Source organism: Chanos chanos, chromosome 8 (genome assembly GCF_902362185.1).
Source record: "Chanos chanos chromosome 8, fChaCha1.1, whole genome shotgun sequence".
Lineage (NCBI taxonomy): Eukaryota > Metazoa > Chordata > Actinopteri > Gonorynchiformes > Chanidae > Chanos > Chanos chanos.
In genome coordinates this window covers 14,087,143-14,109,450 of record NC_044502.1, presented here as the reverse complement: position 1 = coordinate 14,109,450, position 22,308 = coordinate 14,087,143, and the positions used below count along the sequence as shown (strand labels likewise).

Here is a 22,308-nt window from a genome sequence, read left to right as displayed (position 1 = left end):
TTGTCCTACCCAGCAACTCAAAAGCGTAGGGCTAACCGTGGGAATTTCTGATTGGTCACAGTATAGGAACGGCGACGAACTAACCAATGAAAATTAACGCTTGGAAAAACGTTCTCGCTTTTTCTATTACATCTAATAAGAAGCGTGCTGCCATCTAGCTTTTGTTACTGGAATAACAATAACTGTATTACGTAATGGATTTCAACTTCGCTGGGTAGCCAGTCAGTGTGTCATTGTACCGTTTTGAATGTGACCTATTTATGTGCAGAGAGCAGAGCCATAAAGGATCACGGTGAATACTGTAAGACTGTTTATTTGCAATGCTTGTAATATTTGATCGCAAATGTCCTCTGTGTAATATATATGTATGTATATATGTGTGTATACACAAACACACACACACACACACATATACACACACACACACACATATTATATATATAGAGACGCTGTTTCCGAAACATTGATTTTGCTGAGGCGTGTAGCCGTGCAGACATTTATGCTTGTTCTCTTACTCTGCGTTTGTTCAATCAGATGAAAACAAGCGACTGGAGCCTTGAATTAATCTGCAAACATTTGCTGGTAGGTTTATTTGTCCAACTACTTTGACGCTGTGACAGGGGGGCAAGTCTAGGCAAGTAATTTTAACATTTTATTTGTCCATCAGTGTGTCAAAGGTGTAACCTGTAGAATTTCATCCACTGTACAATACATACAAATATATGTGTGTTTGTGTGTGTATGTATATGTAGGTATGTATGTATATGTGTGTGTATGTATACACACTACAGACAGATATATAGATAGATATCTATATATAGATAAATATATGTGCATGCATGTGTGTGTCTTTAAGAGCAACATCAAAACATGATTAGAAACTTGCAAAACGCACACCATAAATATCTCCCAAAAGTATTTATTCAAATATTGCATCAAAACATCCCATTACAAAATTTCATCGCAAAAAGGACAAAGATAGTAAAGATTGGGATGTCAACAAGAACATTATATAAAACATTGAGAAGACCACATACTGTCTTCATAAAACACACACCTACAACACACTACTGTTTACTCAAACGTTTTAGCTTCTGTTCAGCCCTGTACAGTTCCTCATTTAAATAGGGTAAATGACACAAATGGTCCAGTTCAAGTATCTCTGGTATGAGCATGGCTGTGTACAGTATCAGTCACATTATTATAAATTATATAGTTATAAGGCAAACACCTGAGGCCTCTTTTACAAAAGCACTTACACAACCTGATCTGAATATGTAAGTGTATGTATGTGCATATATATATATATATATATATATATATACATTGTATGTGTTGAAATCCTGAAAAACATTGTGACTATCTATTGTTGATTCTGAATAAAAATGTTTTTTGCTTTTTCACAGGAATATTAGTGACATATAAAATGCACCATGTTGATGAGTGACTTGGGCAGTTTACAATATGGAAGGGTATGAAAGCGCAATTCACAAAGATCATCTGCTTATCTCTGGATAGGATTACAAAGATAATTATATAAATGAAGGCCCAGTAGTTCACTGTGGTCTGATTATGGAACCTTTTATGCCTGTCAAATGTGATATGCATTGAGTGCTGTATTTTTACGTACAAAATATGATGCCGCATGATTAAGTCAAAACGTATTTCTGTGTTGCTCTTGATAAATCTACATGAGTTATTCAAAAACATGAAGCTGGCGTCTAATTTCATGTTATAGGTTTGACATGTATGAGAAAGGGCCAAGAATCATGGCGTGACAAATTTGTGCTGCAATATGACGAAAAAGAATACATGTTTCAGACCTATGATATTAACTGCATTTTTCTTCATGATTCTTTCTGCCAAAAATACAGAAATTTCATACACAGAAAAAGAATTTTTAAATATGAGGCACTTTGTCAACTGTAGGCTGTCTGACAAATGAGAGGTCATTCTGTGAGCACTGACTAAAGGCCTGGATTCACAGGCATGTCGTTCACTCCAAAACAGAATTTTTGCATTCATGATTCATTGATTTATCTCCCTGAATTTTGAGTGGAGTCCCAAGATTTGCTAACATCCTTCTTCTCAAACACTTTCACATTTTCTTTCCCAGAACATTTCTGTATTCAGACATGAGGCTAAAACCTTGTACCTTAGCAGCCAAAGCTAGACTGACTAAACAAACTACCGATCTGGATGATATGACTATTACAGAAATAAAAAGACGAATCAATGCAAACACTGTCAAAGCAGGTCTATATTACAACAGAACAAAAGACAGCCTTTTCACAGAGCTCAGTCTAAAAAACAAAATACTTTTCTCCAAGGCATACGTATTGTGTGTCTACCTGAGAATAGGTTTTCACGTTTTCACTCTTGGTTTATGTAAAGGCACTTTTGTGATCTTGAAATTCATTTGAAATCTCTCCTCACGCGCCTCTGGGACATCTGCATTTGTATCAGAAGCTGGGGAAAATTATGACCATCAAGGCATATTTTCTTTGGTATATATTCTTCATATTTTTTTTTCTTGGAGTAAAAACATTTAGACAGTGTGGGTGAACATTCAGTCTGCATCTTATCGGCAATGTGATGCCGTCATAAAACAGACTTTAACTCCAGAAGTGCACCGAAATGTGGGCACACAGCAAATTTAAAAAACAGCAATTCATCACTACTGTAATGTTCAAACATGTGGACTCCATTATTTAATATTCTGGTGGACATTCGATTCGTTTTTTTTGGCAGGACATTATCGAACCTGATGTCTCCAATCCAGCTGTACCCTCACCACTGATACCAACAAGGGGCTTCCACAGAACTCCTCTGTGCTGGTACAGTCTGAACTTTCATGTGAAATAGCCACTTTGTTGTATGTTCTCTCTCTCTCTCTTTCTCTCTCTCTCTCTCACACACGCACACAGAGTATTGCGATGTGACTGTTGCTGTTGGGACGTTTGTCTCTGTTCCACTCTGAGCAGCTGTAATCATCCAGTACAGGCATCTGGGAGCGTGCTGGGGCTCACTCAGCAGCTGTGGGGTCTGTGTGGAAGTTGAGGAAGCTCTCCTGGGCAAGCTGAGACAGATACTTCTATAGGGAGACAAACATAATCCAATTGTTACAAATCTGGTATACAAAACCAATAAAGCGTCACGCACCCACATTTAAGTAAACTGTGCATGATTACAGTTGAAACCAGACGACAAATTAGGCTGTAAAAAAACATCTCTTTAGACTAATGCATGCCAAACAGTTAAGTGCGTTTCTCTTTCGTGCCCACCTAAAATACAGTGTATGTAACTAATCAATGTGAGATTTGTTTTCGGCAGGAGAAGCGCAGGGAGTTTTGAAACTGGAGAGCTTAGGAATGTGGGTAGTAAAGCAGGTGCTTCCTGTACGCATGGAGAGCAGCGATTAACCCCTCTACCCACAGTCCCCCAAAGCCTTGTTAAACCAAGAACTGCTGGCTCTGGCTCGTTCTGGGAAGAGGTCTGCGGAGAGACCAACCCTGACCCGAGTGAGCGAAGGGCAGCCGTCGCACGGAACGCCTCGTTCCCCTCCGCGTTTCGGCTCTGCTCCCCTTCCGACCCGCTCCTGATGGATGGAACAACTGTTTTTGCCCCCCCCCCCTCTCCCCCGGGGGTGTAATCCTGTCCCATGCCCAAGAATCCCTCGTGGAGCTCTGCTGTGCAGTACTGGAGGAAGAGGTGTGCACTCGCGACGCAAAGGAGGTAATAAGGAGTGACTTACTCCTGCTCTGTGAGACCACAGGCCAAGATTTTTCCATGTGGTCACCCAGATAAGGTCCGCACTTGTATAAAGCTGCTGTATAGTTTCTAAGGTGATGTCGGGTCTGCAGTTCACAGGCCTAGCATTACAGGGAACACTGACGAGCCCTTTCATGTTTGCAGGCTGTGTGTACTGTGTTTGGGACATGTATCTGGGGCTAAATGGGAATGTCTGAGGTTGTATTTCGTGTGTAGTTACGAGACATTGGAGTCGACACTTTTCTGTTGACACTGTGCGGTCATAAACTCGTGAGTCCTAAAAAGCTAACTGGCACCCCCTCCCTCTAAATACAACTCCCCTGCTGGAAGTACATACTGTTCTCTCTCTCTCACACTCTCTCTCTCTCTCTCTCTCTCCTTTTCTGTTTTCTTCTCTGCGTCTGCGAGCTAATATTGACTGGCCGGTTTAATCTTGACTCCACAGAACAAAGAACAAAGGTTCAGCTTTGTTATCACACTCCCATTTTATCTAATACTTTGATGAATGAGTCCTTAATTTAATGTCTAATGTTCTGTTACGGGCCAGACTAACATGTTCAGACATAAGTCAGACACGACAACTGTTCTTTGCCATCTCTAACAGATGTCTCATATTTGTCTAAAACCAAGTTCATCCTGAAAAACAATGTTTTTTCCCTCAAAGTAATCCATCTCCACAGCAAAATTCCAATAATTTTTTTTTAAATCTGCAGGATATTAGGGATGTTGTGGTGAAAAAAAGTTAAATGTATGAAATAACTCATTTTTCTTCTCAGTTACAATAAGCAACACTCTTTGTCTTTTTGACACATAGAATAACTATAACCATCTGATAAGGCAGGTTTTGCTTAGATTACATGGTAATCTCTATCACAGTTATCTGCTGACCTGAAGGTTTCTGTAATGGACGGCACTTCTACAGTGTGTAGTCTTGGCTGTTTCCTCACTGGTGTAGAAAAGTCCACAAAGTTTACAGTAGAAGCCAGTTCTTGGCACAATGAACTCCACTCCTGCAGCACAAAGAGCAAAAGTTACAGACCATCTGTGTTTACACTTCCACAAAACCAGTTATTATGTAATGTAAATTAGGTTCATTTTTGTAAGAATCCAGAAAAAAAACAAAACAAAACAGATGAACCATGTCCATTTCCCACCGGCCTATGTCATTACAACATTACGTAACAGGTCAGTTGAATGTTAAGTGTCAGACAAAAAGAAAGAGGACAGGCAGGAAGACTCTCAGTAAAACACATGAAAGGCGTGTGATCGTCAGCTGGATCTGAAAACCGTAACCATCTGTGACTAGTCCATATTCAGTTGTGCTCTATGGTCACCGTTGTGTGACTGGGATGACGGTTCTGCTCGATGACGTAAATGAATGAACTGTCTCCTTGCCCACATGCAGCTTACATCATCCAGCTCTAATGAGATAATCAGGTCTGCTCTCCTAAGGGTCTTCCTCTCAAAAAGGGGGAGAGTGAGGGTCTGCCTGGCGGGAGAGCATCATCGCTGACAGCGGTTTGAGACTCTAATTACTGGTTCTGCTTATCTCAATCTGGGATGATGTTTCTAAACTTCCAAATTAAAAAAAAAAAATGTACAAGCCATTTTCCACACATAGATTAAGCCTGGTCTGTACTAAGTTTAAATGTTTGCTGGCTATTTGCTTGTGAAAACATGTGTTTACTCCTATTTCAACCCTTTCAAACTGATATAAATATATATAAATTATAAACTGAAGGTGAAGACTGACTGACGGTCAAAATGGACTGTGTCCAGTGAGTGTGCGGAAGTACCAATGACACTGAGTGCAGTTTCAGTAGAAAGTAATTGAAGTCACCTAATGGGATGGTGTGTTCACTGATCACTCTCTCCTGTCCCTGAGATGGAGAAGCAGCCTCTATGTGTATCTGACTGGGGGAGTGACCCGACAGGGAATTGTGGACACCTGGGAGAAAAAAAAAAAGAAAAGAACTCTGACCAAATAAATTCACTCCACACATTCAATCCAAAGTACTACCATTTTGGTATCAGCATTACTCCAAATTTGACTAACCCATTCACAAAACCTTGTTTAAAGTAAGTATGAGACACACATATAACTGTGCAGATAGTTCAGTTTTGAATAGACTAACACCTCTGACACTTTGCTACCAGCCTGTAATGAACCTCAGTAGATATATTACGGTTAAGTCTATTAAAACGAGCATAAGTAAACAGAACATAGAGGAGGTGACCCAGGGCTTGAGATATGAAGGTATGTCATGTTAAAGAGACAGTGCTGTAAATCAACTTCAGTTAGCAGGTACAACAAAATCATGCAAAACAGGCAAGAACAGAGAGCAGAATTTTCACCTTTTATTTGGCTTTCTTCTTTGTGCTGTAACTCACTCGCGTCTGCTCTGCCGTCTGCAGCCGCCGACTTTTCTGTGTCGCTGGTTTTCTGCGCATCCTGTGCGCCCTCACACACACACTCGTGACCAGAAACAGGCTCTTGCGTCGGTGCGGCGTTGGGTGTCTTTGAGTCCGGGTTGGAGGAGCACGTCTCCTCTAGAGCGGCCTTGAACTCCTGGCCAGGGAAATGACTGAGCTCCGAGACCGACTGTACCGTGGAACTGGTGTCCACTGAAAGCCCTCCAGGGCTGGGCTGGGCGGACGATTCCTCTTGGGCCTGTTCGCCCGCTACCCTGTTCTCCTGGATCTGTTCCCCAAGCTCAGCTTGCTCTGTGCTGGGTTTGGGGCTGCTGGCGTGCTGGGTGGGGCCCTCGGCCTGGTGCTCAACAGCCGCCTCCTCCTGAAGTTCGGGAAGGTCGGGCTCGATGATGGAATCGTCCTCCTCACCAACCTCGTCTACGGTCACCAGCTCCTCCATGTTCTTCGGATACCAGAACTCCCCTTCTGTGTCATCACCGCTCTCCCACTCCTCCGCCTGGGGAGCAGGAAACGAAGGATGACATACCACATTTGATTAAGACTGCACTGAAGCCAGGTGGAATTAAAGGATTTCTAGATTAACTGAGACTAAGTTTAGATTCGTTCTCTAACATGGAGATGGACACACCCTCTTACCTCACTCTCTTTATCTTTCTCCGGCTCTGTGTGTTTCCCGCTTTGAGGTGACTCTGATCTCTCTTTACTTACACGCGAGGAGGTTTCTCTCTGTAAAACACACAAAGATTTTCACTGGTTTAGAATGTTTCTTTACAGGGATCCATTACCTGAATCAAATAAATGTTACTGAAATATACTTTTCCAAACTCAAACTTAAACTCTCACGAGAGAAAATTAGTCAAATGTGTTTAATTTATATCAAGACAATGTGTTCACATAATGTTGTCAGGTAAACTCAATAATTCAAATTTTACAGTGTATAGTGGGCAAAATGACATGTGCAGTATAGCTATACACCACAATAATGGTTGAATTTTAGGAAAAGTTTGAATTGAAAGTGGGGTTTTTTTTCAATATTTTTTAAAGGTTTTAAAGACTTTAAGTATCGTTTCTTCTTTCAATAATATGAATTTAAAAGAACAAAGATAGCCTACATTGTCTTCTTGTTCTCTCTCCTCTTCTTTCTCCGTCGCTGCTTTCCTGCTGGTCTTTTTGCTCCTGCCCCTGCTGGGCGACCCCTGTCTCCTATCCTCGGACGTCCGGGACAGTGACAGGTCCTCAGACAGGTCGGACTCAGAGTGCCTGGACCTGTGGTAGTCTGGCCCCTCCCTCCTCTTCGACTTCATCTCGTGTCTCTGGTACGGTGGCCTGGGCGGTTTCTCGGCTTTATACGGTGGCTCTTTCTTGTAGAAATCTTCCATGGATCGATATGACGAAAACGGGGGTCCCTGGGGGCTGCTACGGGGGTACCAGTCCCGGACGCCCCTCTCCTCCGGCATTCCGGAGCGCGGGCTGACTCTGTCTCCCGGCTTGAGGTAGGTTTTCCTCCGGTCCGGTAAGGGAAGCCTGCCGTTAAGCCTGTCCTCCTCGCCGTTCCTCCAGCCCAACTCCTCTCGGTCTCGATCCCGCTCCTCGTCTCGCCGCGGGTGGGAGCTCCAGTCCCAGGAGACACGGGAGGAGCCCATGCCGTTGCTCCAGTCTGGACGGTTACAGGGAGCACCCTGTGGGCTGTGCGCAGAACTGCAGGAGGTGAAACTGGGGCTGTGCGATCGGGGACTCAGGGATCGGCTGATCGGACTGCGGGAGCGTGCTCGCTCTGGAAGGTACCTGGACATTATCACACACATAGTAGAATACGTCATGTGAGTTTGCCAAGAGAATAATACTTCATGCGTACAGTGTAAAATATGAAATATCACAACATTTTCACAACACTTAGAAAAAACACACAATGTTTAAAACACAAATAGCTTTCAAAAAAAAAAAAAACGCTGTAAATTCATGGCTGAACCAAGCCAGCTAAATATTACTTTTTAATTTGTTACTCATTTAATTTGCTGAATTTGGCCAAACTCCAGCTTAATATAACTTGAGCTAGTAACAATTACTTGTTTCAGTCAAGTTAATGAGATATGTAACTCTTCCCAGTGAATAATAATAAATTAAAAGCTGCAGTGCACAGCGTCACCTCAACACTAACAGAGGATTTTTCAACCTTCTCTCACCTGTCAATTTCCTGCATCTCATCCCTCTCCCTTTGAGAGTTAATATCTTGAATGATTGACGCCACATCTTTACCTGGTTTCTGAACAGACAAAAAAACAAACAAATACTTAACAACTGTGAGGGTTAAAATATTTAGTCTTATATTTTATATATAAGTCTATAATTATTAAAATATATTACATATTTGAAGTCTTAGTTTGTTCCCTTCTTTAAGGTCACTTTGTAAACCAGAGGTAATTGATAGATGTTGGGAGGAAGACAGACAACAGATATCTATATAGGTCAGATATTTGACTTCAGTGCAGTAAACAGTTTGCGGGTGATATCATAGCCTAATACCCTAGCGCCAAATACTATTTGAAGCCATTAAAAAACGGTCATTGGAGTCAGATGTCCGCCACATTGGAGCCACCGCACTTGGTGCAGCCACAATAGGTTTTGGTGTCTCACCAAACTAACAGACTTTAATTTGAACAAAATGGGAACAAAATGGTGGGAATAACATTCAATCACTTCAAATACACAGGGCCTTTACCATTCAAGGCCGTATATAAAGACGAGCCTCTGGTCAATGGAAAAATTACCTTCAGCTGGAGTTCCTTGTACCGTTTGGACATTCGGATCAGGAGTTTCTGATCGTTTATCGTGGCTGGCTGGAGCTGGTAATACTTCACCATAGCATGAGCTGCCTCGACGTAGGCCATCTCCAAGAAAGCCTAAGATTGGTCGGAATAATTTCAGTTCCCTGACAGTACGGAGAATCATTTGAGCAAGTTGTACTGATCTGCAATAAAAGGTGTCAGGCGAGATCCAAACTAATCCTCTTCGGTATATCCGTTTTCATTGGTCGTGATAAATCACGGGGACATTTACGATTGTTTAAATTTATTTGCCGTAACTAACACCGAGCACGAACCCCCGTCAGCGTGGCGGTCCGAGGGACAGGATTCTGATGCGGCCGATATTAAAAAAAAAGTGCGTTATTAAAAAGTCAATCAGACAGCTGATCTAAATGCTACGCTGAGTGAGATATCATGGGTAATGGGGTTGAAATATTAACTAACATCAACCTCTTCACATTCCAAATCCACCTCAACTATTTACAAAGCTTAATTACATAATACACATACCATATAAAATAAAAAGTCACAGAGAAATGATGAGACATGAACGGGCCTCTGGCTGCAGCTAAATACGCTTAGGGATTTCAGTTTGGAAGACAAGAAACTGTGAATTCAGTTACAGTATGTTCAGTTATACTTGCATGCATGATGGTTACAATAGGGTTTTTTTTTGTTTTCTTTTTAAAAATCAGCCTTAGTCAGCTTCTTTCTTTTTGTCTGTCTGTTGATCCTTTTGGGAAAAGAGAGCTGTACCTGGTGAGTAGACCTCATGAGAATGTAATTGGTGACTTTGCCGAAGGGAAGGCCCAGGTTGATGACGTCATTCTCTGTGCAGCTGCCCTCAGGCAGGTTGCAGATGTGGACCACACGCCCAGGGCACACCTTCCTTGGAGAGAACTGCACAAAATAGGGAAGGGGGTGGGGGGGGCGCATTTGTCAAAAGCTCAAAAGTGATGTCACAGACCATTTTTTTCCTGCTAACAGCTATTACTACATTCGACTAAGGATCCACATCAACCCAAGATGCGAAGAGAGAAGCCACTTGCCTGGGCTGTCAGCTGAGTAGAGTTTATTGCATGTTCACACAAGGAGTGGTACTAAGGAGAAATCTAACAGGTCAGCCCTTATCCGCCGCACCAATCAACGGCAGGCAAGCGCACTCACTCTGTTGTCATATAGAGGATGACATGTATGACACGTGTGGATTCATGTTTTTATATCAGTGTACCACACTATCAGAACTATGCATCCTTAGCATTCCTAACAGTAAATCTTATGCCTTATAGACTACATCTGCTGCTCCCAGCAGATGCAAGTGACAAAAGGAACTGAACATAGAAAACAGACGTCACAAGAGGTCATAGGTGAAAGGGTCGGGGCCTGTCATACAAAGCTCAAGTCGGCCGTACTGGATGTTTTCCCTCGTCACTTGTGTAATCCTAATATGAACTATTCCGGTTTTCAAATTTAATTTGTTAACTTTGTTTGAAAACATTAAGCAGATCCACTGATTCGGCTAAATCGAGTACCTGTTACTTATTTATGTAACGTTTGGTTTGTGCAAGCTCAAACTTGGGTAAAATTATTGAGGCTTACTTGATTGAAATCAAAGCCGTGAGTTTGCTTAATGTTTTCAATTAGATATGAAAACGGAGAATGTTTGCTAGAGTACAGACATTTATACCAGCCTTGAAGTTAATCAAGTAGGTTCACCCACACAAATGAAATCATGTCATCTACAAAATTTTCTCTCTTATGTCTTTAAGCTTCTTTCACTTTACAGAATATACATTTAAAAAAGGGAGGAAAAGGCATTCAGCATTCACAGATAAAACCAAACTTAATAAAAAGACAATTTTGTCCTCCTCCATCGATTTTGCTCCTCTTAATGGAATGCTGCACAGAGCAAAAAGTTGTGAAACTGAGCGAGAGAGAGAGAGACAGATAAAGAATTATCTCTAATACGTTTAGATCCGGGTCAGCAGACTGAATCAGATGTCTCTGTTCCCCTGTCACTTTAATCCACGTGCATAGCCATCCCGAGCACCAAAAGCTGGTCTACAGCCCCCTGCTCTCCGACCTGGCCAAGAGAACTGATACCATGTGAGCCACGGAGGACTATTGTGAGTGAGAAAGCTCAACACTCGCTCCACCAGGGGCTGACTTGCCAATGGTAAAGTGTTTTGGGGAGGTCTCAAGTTTAAGCGGCCAGTCCAGAACTTTAGAGTTGTTCCGAGGTCCTGACAGACAAGGCCATCTGTTAGACTGCCTGCTGGGAGTCGAAAGACTGCTGGCCGGGGCGGATGTGAAGATCATTGCTAACACTCCAATTAATCAGCGGGAACTTATCTATCCACAGCTCCCCGATACAACATGGGAGGCAATTTTAGCTTCAAGACAAGTGAAACTGTATGTGGTTTAATTATTATTTGCACGGCTATTCATGTGAAAATAACACATGTGCACACACAAACACACAAAGAGATATGTGTTATTTTTAAGTATATATTTTAAGAATGAAATGGTACCGCCATAGTGTAACATGTACATGGGACTAAGAATAAGGACACAGATGTACTGACTTTAGGAAGATTTTTGAGAAGTGCTGCCATTTTTTTTTCTTATTCTTTTCTAACGTTTAACCAGCATCTGTCCATAAAAACGACATATACCATACACCCAGCGGAGCAGGAAACACGGTAGCGGAGGAAGCTGCCTTAACCCGACGCTAATCTCCCCAAGGCTGATTGCCTGAATCCAGCAACCCACTTTAACAACTTCTGGCTTCTGACGCTACTTTCAACAGTTTCAGATGTGCCAGCGATAATTCTATTATCGGCACGTAGCCAGAGTCCCCCCCCCGCCGCTGCCACCGTACAGAGCAGAGGGCAAAGTACCATAAACAGGTCTGCAAATAGTCTCTAACAACCTGTTTGTATGTTTGCAAAATCAATCAGAGAAAACAAGAAGACTTCAGATGACCGCTGTGTATTCACTGCATAAATACATCCCTCCAGTAATTGGACGCTTCCTCAGTCTTATCAGGTATGCCCCCTGAAATGTATTCACGTTAATTAGACATTGTGACCTCTGGCTATAGAGATATCAGTGACATTAGGACTAAACGTGGAAAAAGAAAACAGTGTTGACAATTGATTAATCAATCCGTGGTATGGGTTAATGACGATTACCTAACAGCCAGCAGAGTTATGTTGGCCCGACTGTGCTGTAAATAGCATTCAATTACTACTTCTGTGTATCTGCAACTGAATGAACCCATATACAGTGTGTGTGTGTTGTGTAGGGTGACAGTTTTCCAGACCTTAGCTGGAGCTGTGGTTGTGTGAGAGCTACTCTGACGAGTTTGCAGGACAGGGGTACTGCCGCGTGCCAATCACAAAGCAATAACTGACACAGGGTCTTGAGGGAGACATTCCTGTTTGTTTATCCAGAGTGGATCTTCTTCGCTGATGGACAAGGCTGCTGACCACTAAAGCGTTCATGATTCTCCCAGCATGCCCCTGGCAAGCCGTCGTCCTCGGTGTCGGGTTACGGTTACGGAGGCCGAAATACGAGTCCCTGTTGGCCACTCCCCCTCAGAGGGCTGGGTGTATTGGAGGATTTAGTCTTAAAGACTTAAGACAGCCATCAGTTACCAACTAATGATGTGCGTGTGTGTGTGTGGGTTTGTATGGGTGTGTCCTTGTCAATTCGACTACATAGTGTGCACTGAACAAGATAAATCGGCAGGGGAAAATGCACTAAATTATAATGAATGGACCAAATATAACTGAAGTTTAAAGAAATGAACAAAAAAAACATATGTATGCAGCATTACATGTGGCATATTAACCTAAAAAGGTTAATAATCAATTAACAAGAATTGTTAAACCCAGTCAAGCACAATTAATACATATTTTTGACATAATATCTGCAATTAAAAATTCAAGATGTCAAACTATTATAAAAGGAGTGCTGAGCGTGTTTCATGGTGGCTTGCGCATATTTAGATGGTTAGAAGATACCCCGTAAACACTACTGTCTTGATAAAAGTCTTACAAGCGAGGCAGGGTTTACCTCCCAGCCAGTATGAAAAATTCTATGTTTTTCACACAATAATTTGTCCTTCAAATTAAACTTTACTGAAGATCAAAAGCAGATATGATGCATCTGTTTTCCAGACAGGTGTAGGTTTATTGGCACTAACTTTAGCATGTGTAAGTAGTGTGTGTGTGTGCCTGTTGAAAACCTTCATAAATAACAGGACATAAACGCAGACTGAAAAAGGTTTTTTTTCATGGCCATCGTCTGCCCTATATCTTCACCAAAGAGAACATCTCTCAGCAGCCAGCATAGCATCACCGCACATGGATCATTAAACCACAGGTATCAACATGAACTTCAAACCGGGAATCTGGGAACCGGCTCATGTCATAGCCACTCTAATCCTCAAAAATGTTCCGTTCATTCCGCATCACTCCAGCTACGCCAGTCACGCAACACAAGTATAGACACACCACTACACAGGTCCACGTTGCACATGAGCATGCGCATGCGCACGCACACACACACACACAGTGTATGGCAGACAACATCCAATGCTGAAAATGAATCTAATCATTTAGAACAGCGCAAAATCAATCCTAGTGGAGCAAACCAAATTCAGGTGATTCCTAGTTTATCAGTGGGCATTTTGAAGGATGTGTCATCTACTAAAATAAAGTTTAATTCATTTATAAAACCTACTTACAGAAGTGTAAATAGTTTTTTTTCCAGTGACATCCAATAGAAACTGTTAATGTACAGTAGTCGACACTTGCATTGCCGTGAGACTTTGAGCTACAGAAAATCACACCAGAAAGAGATCAGCAAAATTATTAAAATAGAAACAAAATAGTTTTTACCCTAACAGGAAGGATAACACAGTTCAAATACATTTTAAATTCAGATCTACTAATGCAACAGGCTTATAAGGTAAACTGAAATAAAATTAAATTAAATAAAATAAATAAATAAATAAATAAAACAGTAAGTCAGGTATTCCTGTTGCACGGACAACACCATATTCTGGTTACTTTGTCCTCCCGCACATGGGAGGCCAACCCTGGACACTGCCACTCTGTACGAGTAAACACTGTATTCCTCCGCGCACCGCTACGCTGAAAATAGCCAGCACACGTTTGTGTTTTACCAACAGCTTTCACCTATCCACTAGTCACGTTGTAACCGATTCACATTAACGAAACACACGCTACAGCGTGTTACATGTTCTGTAAATAATGTAGTAACAGCTATTTCTTAGTTAGTTCAAGAGGATACTAAAAACGGTATGTAAAAACAAACAAACAAACAAAAAATCTACCACACAAACAAACAAAAATCAGCTACCAAAAAACTCAAATAATCTTCCAAAAAACAAACATACCAAAAAGTGTGCATACCTGCAGATGAGCAGTACAAAACCCATCTTTGTAACATTCAGAGCATGTGAAAAAACATGGTGTTAGTGATCAGTTTCATCAAGTAGGGATGAAAAAGCTGAGTGTAAAAAGAAAAGAAAAGAAAAGAAAAGAAAAGAAAAGAAAGCAAAAGAAAAGAAAGCTGTAAATGCCTGGAGTTGTCAAGGTTATTTGAGGGTCATCCACTTGGGGGGGAAATACATTTCACATTTCTGTCCCCCATACACTTCTATACAGTGGTTCATACACTGTAACAAACCCAATGGGATTACCTCCAACAACATTAACTAAAGTACTAATCAAAAAATAAACAGTAACAGAGGTCCAAACATGCTGAGAAAATAGGCTACATATTAACAAAACCACACATTGTACATTTCGTGGGAAATGTTTCACTTCGCTCTGCTCTGTCACGCCCAGAGGAGGGAGTGGACACAGCTGTTGACGGGACAGCGACAGTCCCACATAAGGTGCTGAGAGTGCCTTTATTGTCACAGAGTCATGAAAAAGTTCCTCTGATCTAAAGGAAAGAGTCCAAGTGCGGGTCTCTCAATGCCCTGTCTCCCATTTACACTCATGTGTCCCCTAAAAATACTACTCAAGATCTTTCAGCCAGCGTGGGAGGAAAGGAGCCTCTCCTGGCACTTGGAACAAATTAGTGTCAAATACCAAATTCATGTTGTTGTTAAATATCAAGTGGTCTCAAATGGAACCAGACGCTTAAGTATTCCCAACGCCTCGTCGTAGAGCTCTTACAAGTAAGGACAAGCAGCTGAGAATTAGCACATTTTAATTTATCTGACGCATTTTTTTTTAATTAGTGTACTTTTCTTTCCTTATGCAAATGCTTTACCCCGAGCAATATGATTACCCCCTCCTCTCTCTTCCTCTTTATAAATATTGCGTTCATGCTCTCTTTAGAGCTCAGACGTGTTTTCAAATCACAAGAACACAGAGAGCTAATGATAAATCACAGATTTTGAACAGTTTGAAATCACAACACTCATCAAACCTCAAATCAACATCGACTCTTTTGTGAGACATGTGTCAGGTTTCTAAAAAAATGCCCCAGACAACCACATAAAAAAAAAAAAGAGACCAAAAAGAAAGAAAAAAAAAAACCCGTCTGTGGAGCGGCAGCCGTCCTTGGCGGATCCTCACTGCCCCTGCAGCTGGCCACCAAAACATTCCCGTGTCATTCCTGCATTAGACCCAATAACAACTGCAGTGTGTGCAGAGACACGGCACTGTTACTGAATATCTCCCCTACTGCCCCAAAGCACAGCGCTCTGAGAAAGTCTCAATACAACAGACAGACAGTTAACCTGACTGGGTAGTTTAGCACCCGTGTTTTAATTAGTCCATCAGTACAATAGCACAGTAGATAGAAACATACAACATAACCCATACACGGGGCATTCTCCCACTCTCTCTCTCACACACAGAGTGTATTATGAACTATGATCTCTCTCTCTCTCTCTCCCTCTCTCTCTCACACACACACAAACAGTATTATGAACTATGATATCTCTCTCTCTCTCTCTCTCTGTCCCTCTCTCTCTCACACACACACTGTATTATGAACTATGATCTCTCTCTCTCTCTCTCCCTCTCTCTCTCACACACACACAAACAGTATTATGAACTATGATATATCTCTCTCTGTCCCTCTCTCTCTCACACACACACTGTATTATGAACTATGATCTCTCTCTCTCTCTTTGACAGACAGTAAGCTATGAGAGCTGAAGGGTGAGATTAGAGAGATGAGTTAAGGGAACAAGCATCCAGCGAGTTAAGAGTGCAGACAGTGTGTCCGCAAAGTTATCCCATGATGAACCTGGGAACATTTAAATTCGGCGCTTTATAGGATTAGGTATCCTCTGTCCATCTATTCTTTCCGAAACATTTTGAAGTGAGTGTTTTGTGACTTTGGAAGATGAGTGAAGACACAAAGAATCAAAGAATAATGGCGGATCTTGGAAACAACGTCAACGAGCAAAAATGGAATGCTGGCTGAATGGTGCCAAGAAAACGATTTTGATTGGACCGACATACCCAGACCTTGATAATCAGTTTTATCATTCATATCATATCAGACAGAAAGGCAAAACACAAGGCTAAATGTGAAGCTAAGCTACTATGAAATGTAACAGCTGAACAATATTAAGCAGTTAGGTCACAGGGTCCAGATCATTCTGTATGCATGTAAGTTCAATTCTGTCTCCGTCTGAGCTTTCATTATTTTTCCCCCAAGATACTTTTTCATTTGAACAACAAAGATATATTTAACTGAGTAGGATTTAATAAACCTTTTCTGACCTTTGACCCTGGCTGGGAGGTAAACCCCGCCCCTGAAAGGGGAAACGACTTCATAGCGGTAGCTGGTAAATATGAGGCATTGGGTCCTGCTGAAACATCTAAGAGAAAAAAAAGACAGACATTATTGTCATTCCTGGAAATAACTTTCGATACGCACATAACATATTGCGTCAAGAGTTTATCTGATGTGTCTAACTACAAAACTGATGTGAAATTACTGTGTAGAGTACTGAACGTTTCAAAGTCGAGGGTAAATACAGAGTCGAATTTTAAAAGTGTGCTTTACAACATCACATATCACATGTGCTGGAGGAATAACGTGTAAAGATAAGGTTCTCTGCGAATTTTTTTTTTTGTTTTGGTTTGTTGCTTTCTTTTTTGTTTTTTGTTTTTTGTATATTTGCTTTTATTTTTTTATCTAGGGTTATTACTTAAAAATCAAAATGAAGTAAAATAATGCTTTTTAAAATACATTTTGTATGAAACTACAGTTAACCAAATCAACAACAAAACAAATAACAACTTTCAAAGTAAACAGAACGGACAGAAATTGTCTTCGAAAATGCCACTTCCGAAGACGAGTAGCGAGTGGCGGTATGAAAACAACTCGTGGATGATATTAATATGAACCCCTTGCGAGTGTGTCCACTCCCCTTAACTGAAATGACCACTCTAAAAATAGCCCTCCCGACTCGGTCCCAAAACTTCCATTCACGTTCGCCCATCAAAAACACAGTCGTGATAGTAAGACAATAACATTCCTTACCTTGACCGACGGAGGACGGGTAGTGCATAGCGTTATTCAACGTCTGGTTTAGACATCCCTCAGTGGGCACTGGGAAATGAACTGCTCCAGTTGCAGGACTAAGGAAGGACGTGGCTAGTTTTAGCTTCCAAATCCCAGCCTTGGCTTAGATAGATCTTATAACAGTGTAGATGACACTTGATCGCAATATAAAACATCTCCTCCTTTAATAGGACCATTACATTCTTGAATGAAACAGCCAAGAGTCCATAGAAGCAGGCAGTGACCAATACATAAATAGGATTAAAAGATATGATATTAAAAAGCACCCAAAAGATATCGTTACTCTGTTCAGAATCATGTTATACTCTTTGTGTTCAAATCTGTTCCCTTGCGGTTATGTAAAAATGACTGAGAGAAACCAAGACAGTTTTAAAAAAGCATTAGCAATTTGATTCATGTCCTGTTGCTCACCTCTCGGTATATAGAGTACAATTCTGCAGATGTAGTTTTCCCTTCACGTGCTGGTCCCAGTCCTGTAAATACACCGGACGCGCGCACACACACACACACAGACACACACATACAGACGCACAGTCACTAAGCACTGAAACCTAGCGAGCCTTTCACTGATCCCCGTCAGTCAGCGAGAGATCCCTGTGCGTGTGTGTGTGTGTGTGTGAGTGTGAGTGTGTGGCGTGGCCACAATTAAAGGAACAACAACCCCAAGCAGAGGGCAGCTGAGGAGAACGGAGGCGCAGCATGACCTAAAACTACAACTGATAGAATGGTCTGACGTCTCCACTCTGACCTCCCCGACTAGCACAGGTGTCGCTAAGCCGTTCACACGTTCCACAGAACAATGAGGGCTGTCATTCATCAAACGTCAAATTTCCAGCTCTCCACTGCCCTAATTAACAGCTGCTGCTGATTTAACTCAGTCCACAACTAGGTGACATTTGATTAAAAACCTCACGTGAGTTCTAATTTACATGTATTCATTTAGCAGAGGCCTTTATCCAAAGCGACTTCCGAGTTAGGAAATTAAATACAAAGTTATGAAAAGGTCTTATTATCTGTCTTATTTTGTGAAAACGTAGACTAATATAAGGATAAAATACAGTGTATACTGCTAATATATTGCAATGGACAATATCAGTCACAGACCAAAAAATACAGATTTGTGTTTTACAGACAGTGTTGCTTCATAATTCATGAAGGAGAGTTAAATAACCTGTTTTCCATGTCCTCCATATGACTGGACTTTGAGTAGGAAAAAACATTTAGAAGTTGGTTTATGAATACAGGGAACTGAACTGAATTCTGGTAAAACTTTACATAATTCCGCAATGTAGGCAGTGAGCACAGATCCTAAACATTAAATGCTTTTTAATGCCATTTTTTAATGTTTAATTGGAAACTGAGAAAGGCGCTGTCCTAGAAGTTTCCAAAGAACAGCTTTTAAAATTCAAATTGAATAATACAACACCAAGCCTCAAAACTTTAAGTTAAACTCCTATTCATAATGAACTGAATATTGAATTCAATATAATATTTTCATTTCATGGCTTATTATTTATATTAATTACACATTAAATGATTGCATATAATACAACCTAAGGCTATGCCATATCCTCACACTGAATTCCAAGTGAAACTGCATTTCAGAGTTCAGCTCCAATTTCACATCCTCAAGAATTTCTTGAAATAAAGCACCAGTTCAGTTCTCAAGTCAACTCAGAACTGGCTCTAACCAGCCCACTTCAGTCAGACTCACCTTGAGGTTATAAACCTTCTTCTCGCAGATGGTGCAGTGATGGGGTAGGTGTGATGGTGTCACCCCATGAAAGTCGTTGAGCTGGTGGGGCTGCAGAGGTGTCGGAGCTGCAGTCAGAGGTGTCTCCTCACCTGCGGTCTGAAGCTGAGGGTACCCTGCGAAGCCTTGCGGAGCTGAGGAAAACCCAGGACCTCCCATTGGGGTGAATTTGGAGTCCAGGGTGGGCTCCTCGGGGTTGTAGAGCTCTCCCCTTGGTCGAAACGGCTGCCCTGAAACGCCCACCCAGGCATTGCCCCCTGTCCCGGAGGTCATGTCCATTTTTCCTGCGTGGGGGAAGTTGACCAGATTTTTCCATGGCTCTTTGTGGCCAGAGGCAGGAAAACCATCTAGGGTCTGGTCACCACTTCCAACACCTCCGCTGTTACCACCAAACCCAGTCTGCTGGGCCTCAGGAGTGTAGTAATCCTTCTGAAAGCCTGACTGAACTCCACTTTTTGTCTCAGTGCTGACCCCTCCATACTGCCCATCGCCCACTTTAGTGGACGTTACAGACACCCCTCCAAGGTAACCAAACTGAGAGCGACGGTCAGTGTCCGCCAGAAACGCGCCAGCTTTTTTCCCATAATCCCCAGCGTGTTGAGTGGTAGTCTGACTGGTACTGCCGCCGCAGTGATTGAGTCTGATGGCACTCGGGTTAGGGGGGAAACCACCCCCTACAAGTGTTCCCAGGGCAGAATTCGGAGGGGGAAAAGGTATTGCCCCCGTTGGGAATCCTGGATTAGGAGTCTGAGCAGGGTTCCTGAGCGGGTTGAACAGTGGCTGGGACATAGCCACATTGGAGAGGACCTGATTGAGAACAGTGGCCGCAGCGGCCGTGTTGTTGCCCACGGCGCTCTGAGCGAGCTTGAGTCTCTGTAATGTAAGCTGGGCCTGAAGCTGGGCTAGCTGGAGACTGGCCGGTGTCAGGAGAAGTGGATTTTGACCTTGTCCACTTAAGCCCCCACCTGTGAGATGTGCCTTCTTATCAAGGCTATCTGACGAATTGCCGCTATAACAACGAAAAGGAAAAAAATGAAAGAATCGAATTAAAATATGTACTTTGTGATCTGTTTGGTTATTCAAGGGCACTGACAAATACAAGTCTCATCTTTTGGAAGACGCACAAATTTACAACCTACTTAACACAGTGTTGTCAAAATTACATGCTGAACAAGAACAATGTACAGAGACTATATCAGGGCACTTTTGAATAAGACATTAAATAATAAAATGTAAATAACTTGAAGAAGTAATACATGGTAAATTTTGATCAAAAATGGACTTCTCAACAGAAATCTAACTGAAACAGAACAACCCTCCGTAAAGTTCGATTTGGACTCTGCTCAGTCTGGGATGGTTAAGGCTTGTCCTAGTCTGTGTCCCTGTATGACTGGACTGGCTGTTCTCTCATAGCCAAATTCACGCGCTCACATGCTAGCTAAATTTAGCGTCTCCTACTATCAATCAAAACGCGCAAGGCGCACTGATACCCTACCTGCCTCGCCTTGGGCCTTGCAGCACAAACTCGCAGTCAAAGTGAAGCAGGAGTGGCAAGTGCCCAAGAGAAAGTTATTTTAATGTAGAAAAAAGGGACACAGATGTGCTGCGGTGGGAGCTCAAAAGGGCCTTTTGGCAAAGTTTATGTTGATCTAAGTGAGAGATCTGGATCCTGAATCATTTAGGAGGATTAACACCTCCGCCCGCTAGTGGTCCAAGAGGCTTCAAACATTATGATATGGATTAAGTACTACATTTCCACATCGTAAAGTTAGCACATCAGTACCTCAGTAAGTAATTCATCTGTATGTCTCTGCAGCTGCCAATCACAGTATTAGTGATCATAACAGTTGGCGGTTATGCTGTGATTAGACAGAGCATATGCCTGTCAGACTCTCCTAACAGTATCACATGAGAAGGTGCTGTATATCAAAATGATCGGGACATGAAAACAAAACAAGCTGTAGAAACATCACACGCAATTTTATCTGTGCAAAATAATCGCGATAAATTCGGTATCGCAATATAGTCTGCACGGTATTCTTATATGAAGAATGTATTTCTGGCCACAACAGGGAGAAACTTTTACGCTGTTTAAGTTCAGTGATCACTGACTTAGTGCAGCAGGCATGGTCTGCAGTGTCCAGTCTACTCAAGACAGCTGAAGTTCATATCAGGTTATTTTGGGAGTTCAAATTACTACCACCTCATTTTTCCTAAAACCACACTGTCAGATCAGATTGTGTTTCAGAACAAGATTACCAAAAACCAGATAAAATTACAAAATGACAAAAATATATCTCGGGGGCAAATAAAATATGTTTTCATATGCCTCCATGTTTTGTCCCAGTATCACATTATTTCAGCATCTTATCTTTTAAGAATATGCAGTTGTTAATTTGGTCTGATATGTAAATTCAATCAATTGGTATCCAAACTAAACAGAAAAAAAGTCCATTAAAGCAGCATCAGAATTGCACTGAAATACAAGTTCATAATAAATTAAAGGAAGAAAATGAAAATTTGTCACAATACAGTCTATCAGCTATTTTAATAAAGAAATCTCTGAACTGTTTAGTTTTGATGCAGAATTGAAGAATTCAGTGTCTGGTGTGACAAGTGAGACAGATTTTTGAGTGGAATGATGTGAGACGTGCCCGTGATAACATTGTTCCTCTTTGTTAGTACCATTCTGTGATACAATGCTGTAACTGGTTCCCTGCTTCACACACTCCCATTTCTACACAGATCATCTTTACTTTTAATCACATTTGTCACACTTTAATGGACTTTTATAGTGGTGTTAGTGGATAATGTCATATATCTTTGATATGCTTTCAAAAGGTTCCATAGGTACTCTGGCCATGCAAATCAAAGCTATCTCATTTAATGTAGAAGATTCCCCTTATGCTGACAACAATGGGGCCATTTTGGTGAATTCTATGGTTTAATCGTAAA

The 22,308-nt window shown here is 41.7% G+C and overlaps 1 protein-coding gene across 1 annotated transcript; it reads right to left on the bottom strand.

Annotated features, from left to right (window-relative positions):
* Nucleotides 1–3,025: 3,025 nt before the first annotated feature.
* On the bottom strand, nucleotides 3,026–22,088 carry rbm20 (RNA binding motif protein 20). Its single transcript, XM_030782876.1, has 15 exons — nucleotides 22,039–22,088; nucleotides 19,315–20,362; nucleotides 18,012–18,073; nucleotides 17,559–17,656; nucleotides 16,793–16,890; nucleotides 9,765–9,908; nucleotides 8,973–9,104; nucleotides 8,388–8,467; nucleotides 7,435–7,989; nucleotides 7,317–7,386; nucleotides 6,841–6,930; nucleotides 6,163–6,700; nucleotides 5,612–5,719; nucleotides 4,660–4,781; nucleotides 3,026–3,094 (listed from the first exon to the last, which is right to left on the bottom strand). The coding sequence occupies exons 1-15, from the start codon at nucleotides 22,086–22,088 to the stop codon at nucleotides 3,026–3,028; spliced, it is 3,264 nt and encodes a 1,087-aa protein (XP_030638736.1).
* Nucleotides 22,089–22,308: the final 220 nt, after the last annotated feature.

What these genes read in the sequence shown, in the direction of transcription:
- rbm20 (XM_030782876.1), bottom strand. Translation starts at nt 22,088, where the DNA reads ATGGGAGTGTGTGAAGCAGGGAACCAGTTACAGCATTGTATCACAGAA. An exon ending in TGAACACACCATCCCATTAG is followed by an intron (nt 4,782 to 5,611) that starts GTGACTTCAATT and finishes TTTGTGCTGCAG; the next exon opens with GAGTGGAGTTCATTGTGCCA. An exon ending in TCCATTACAGAAACCTTCAG is followed by an intron (nt 3,095 to 4,659) that starts GTCAGCAGATAA and finishes GTCTCCCTATAG; the next exon opens with AAGTATCTGTCTCAGCTTGC.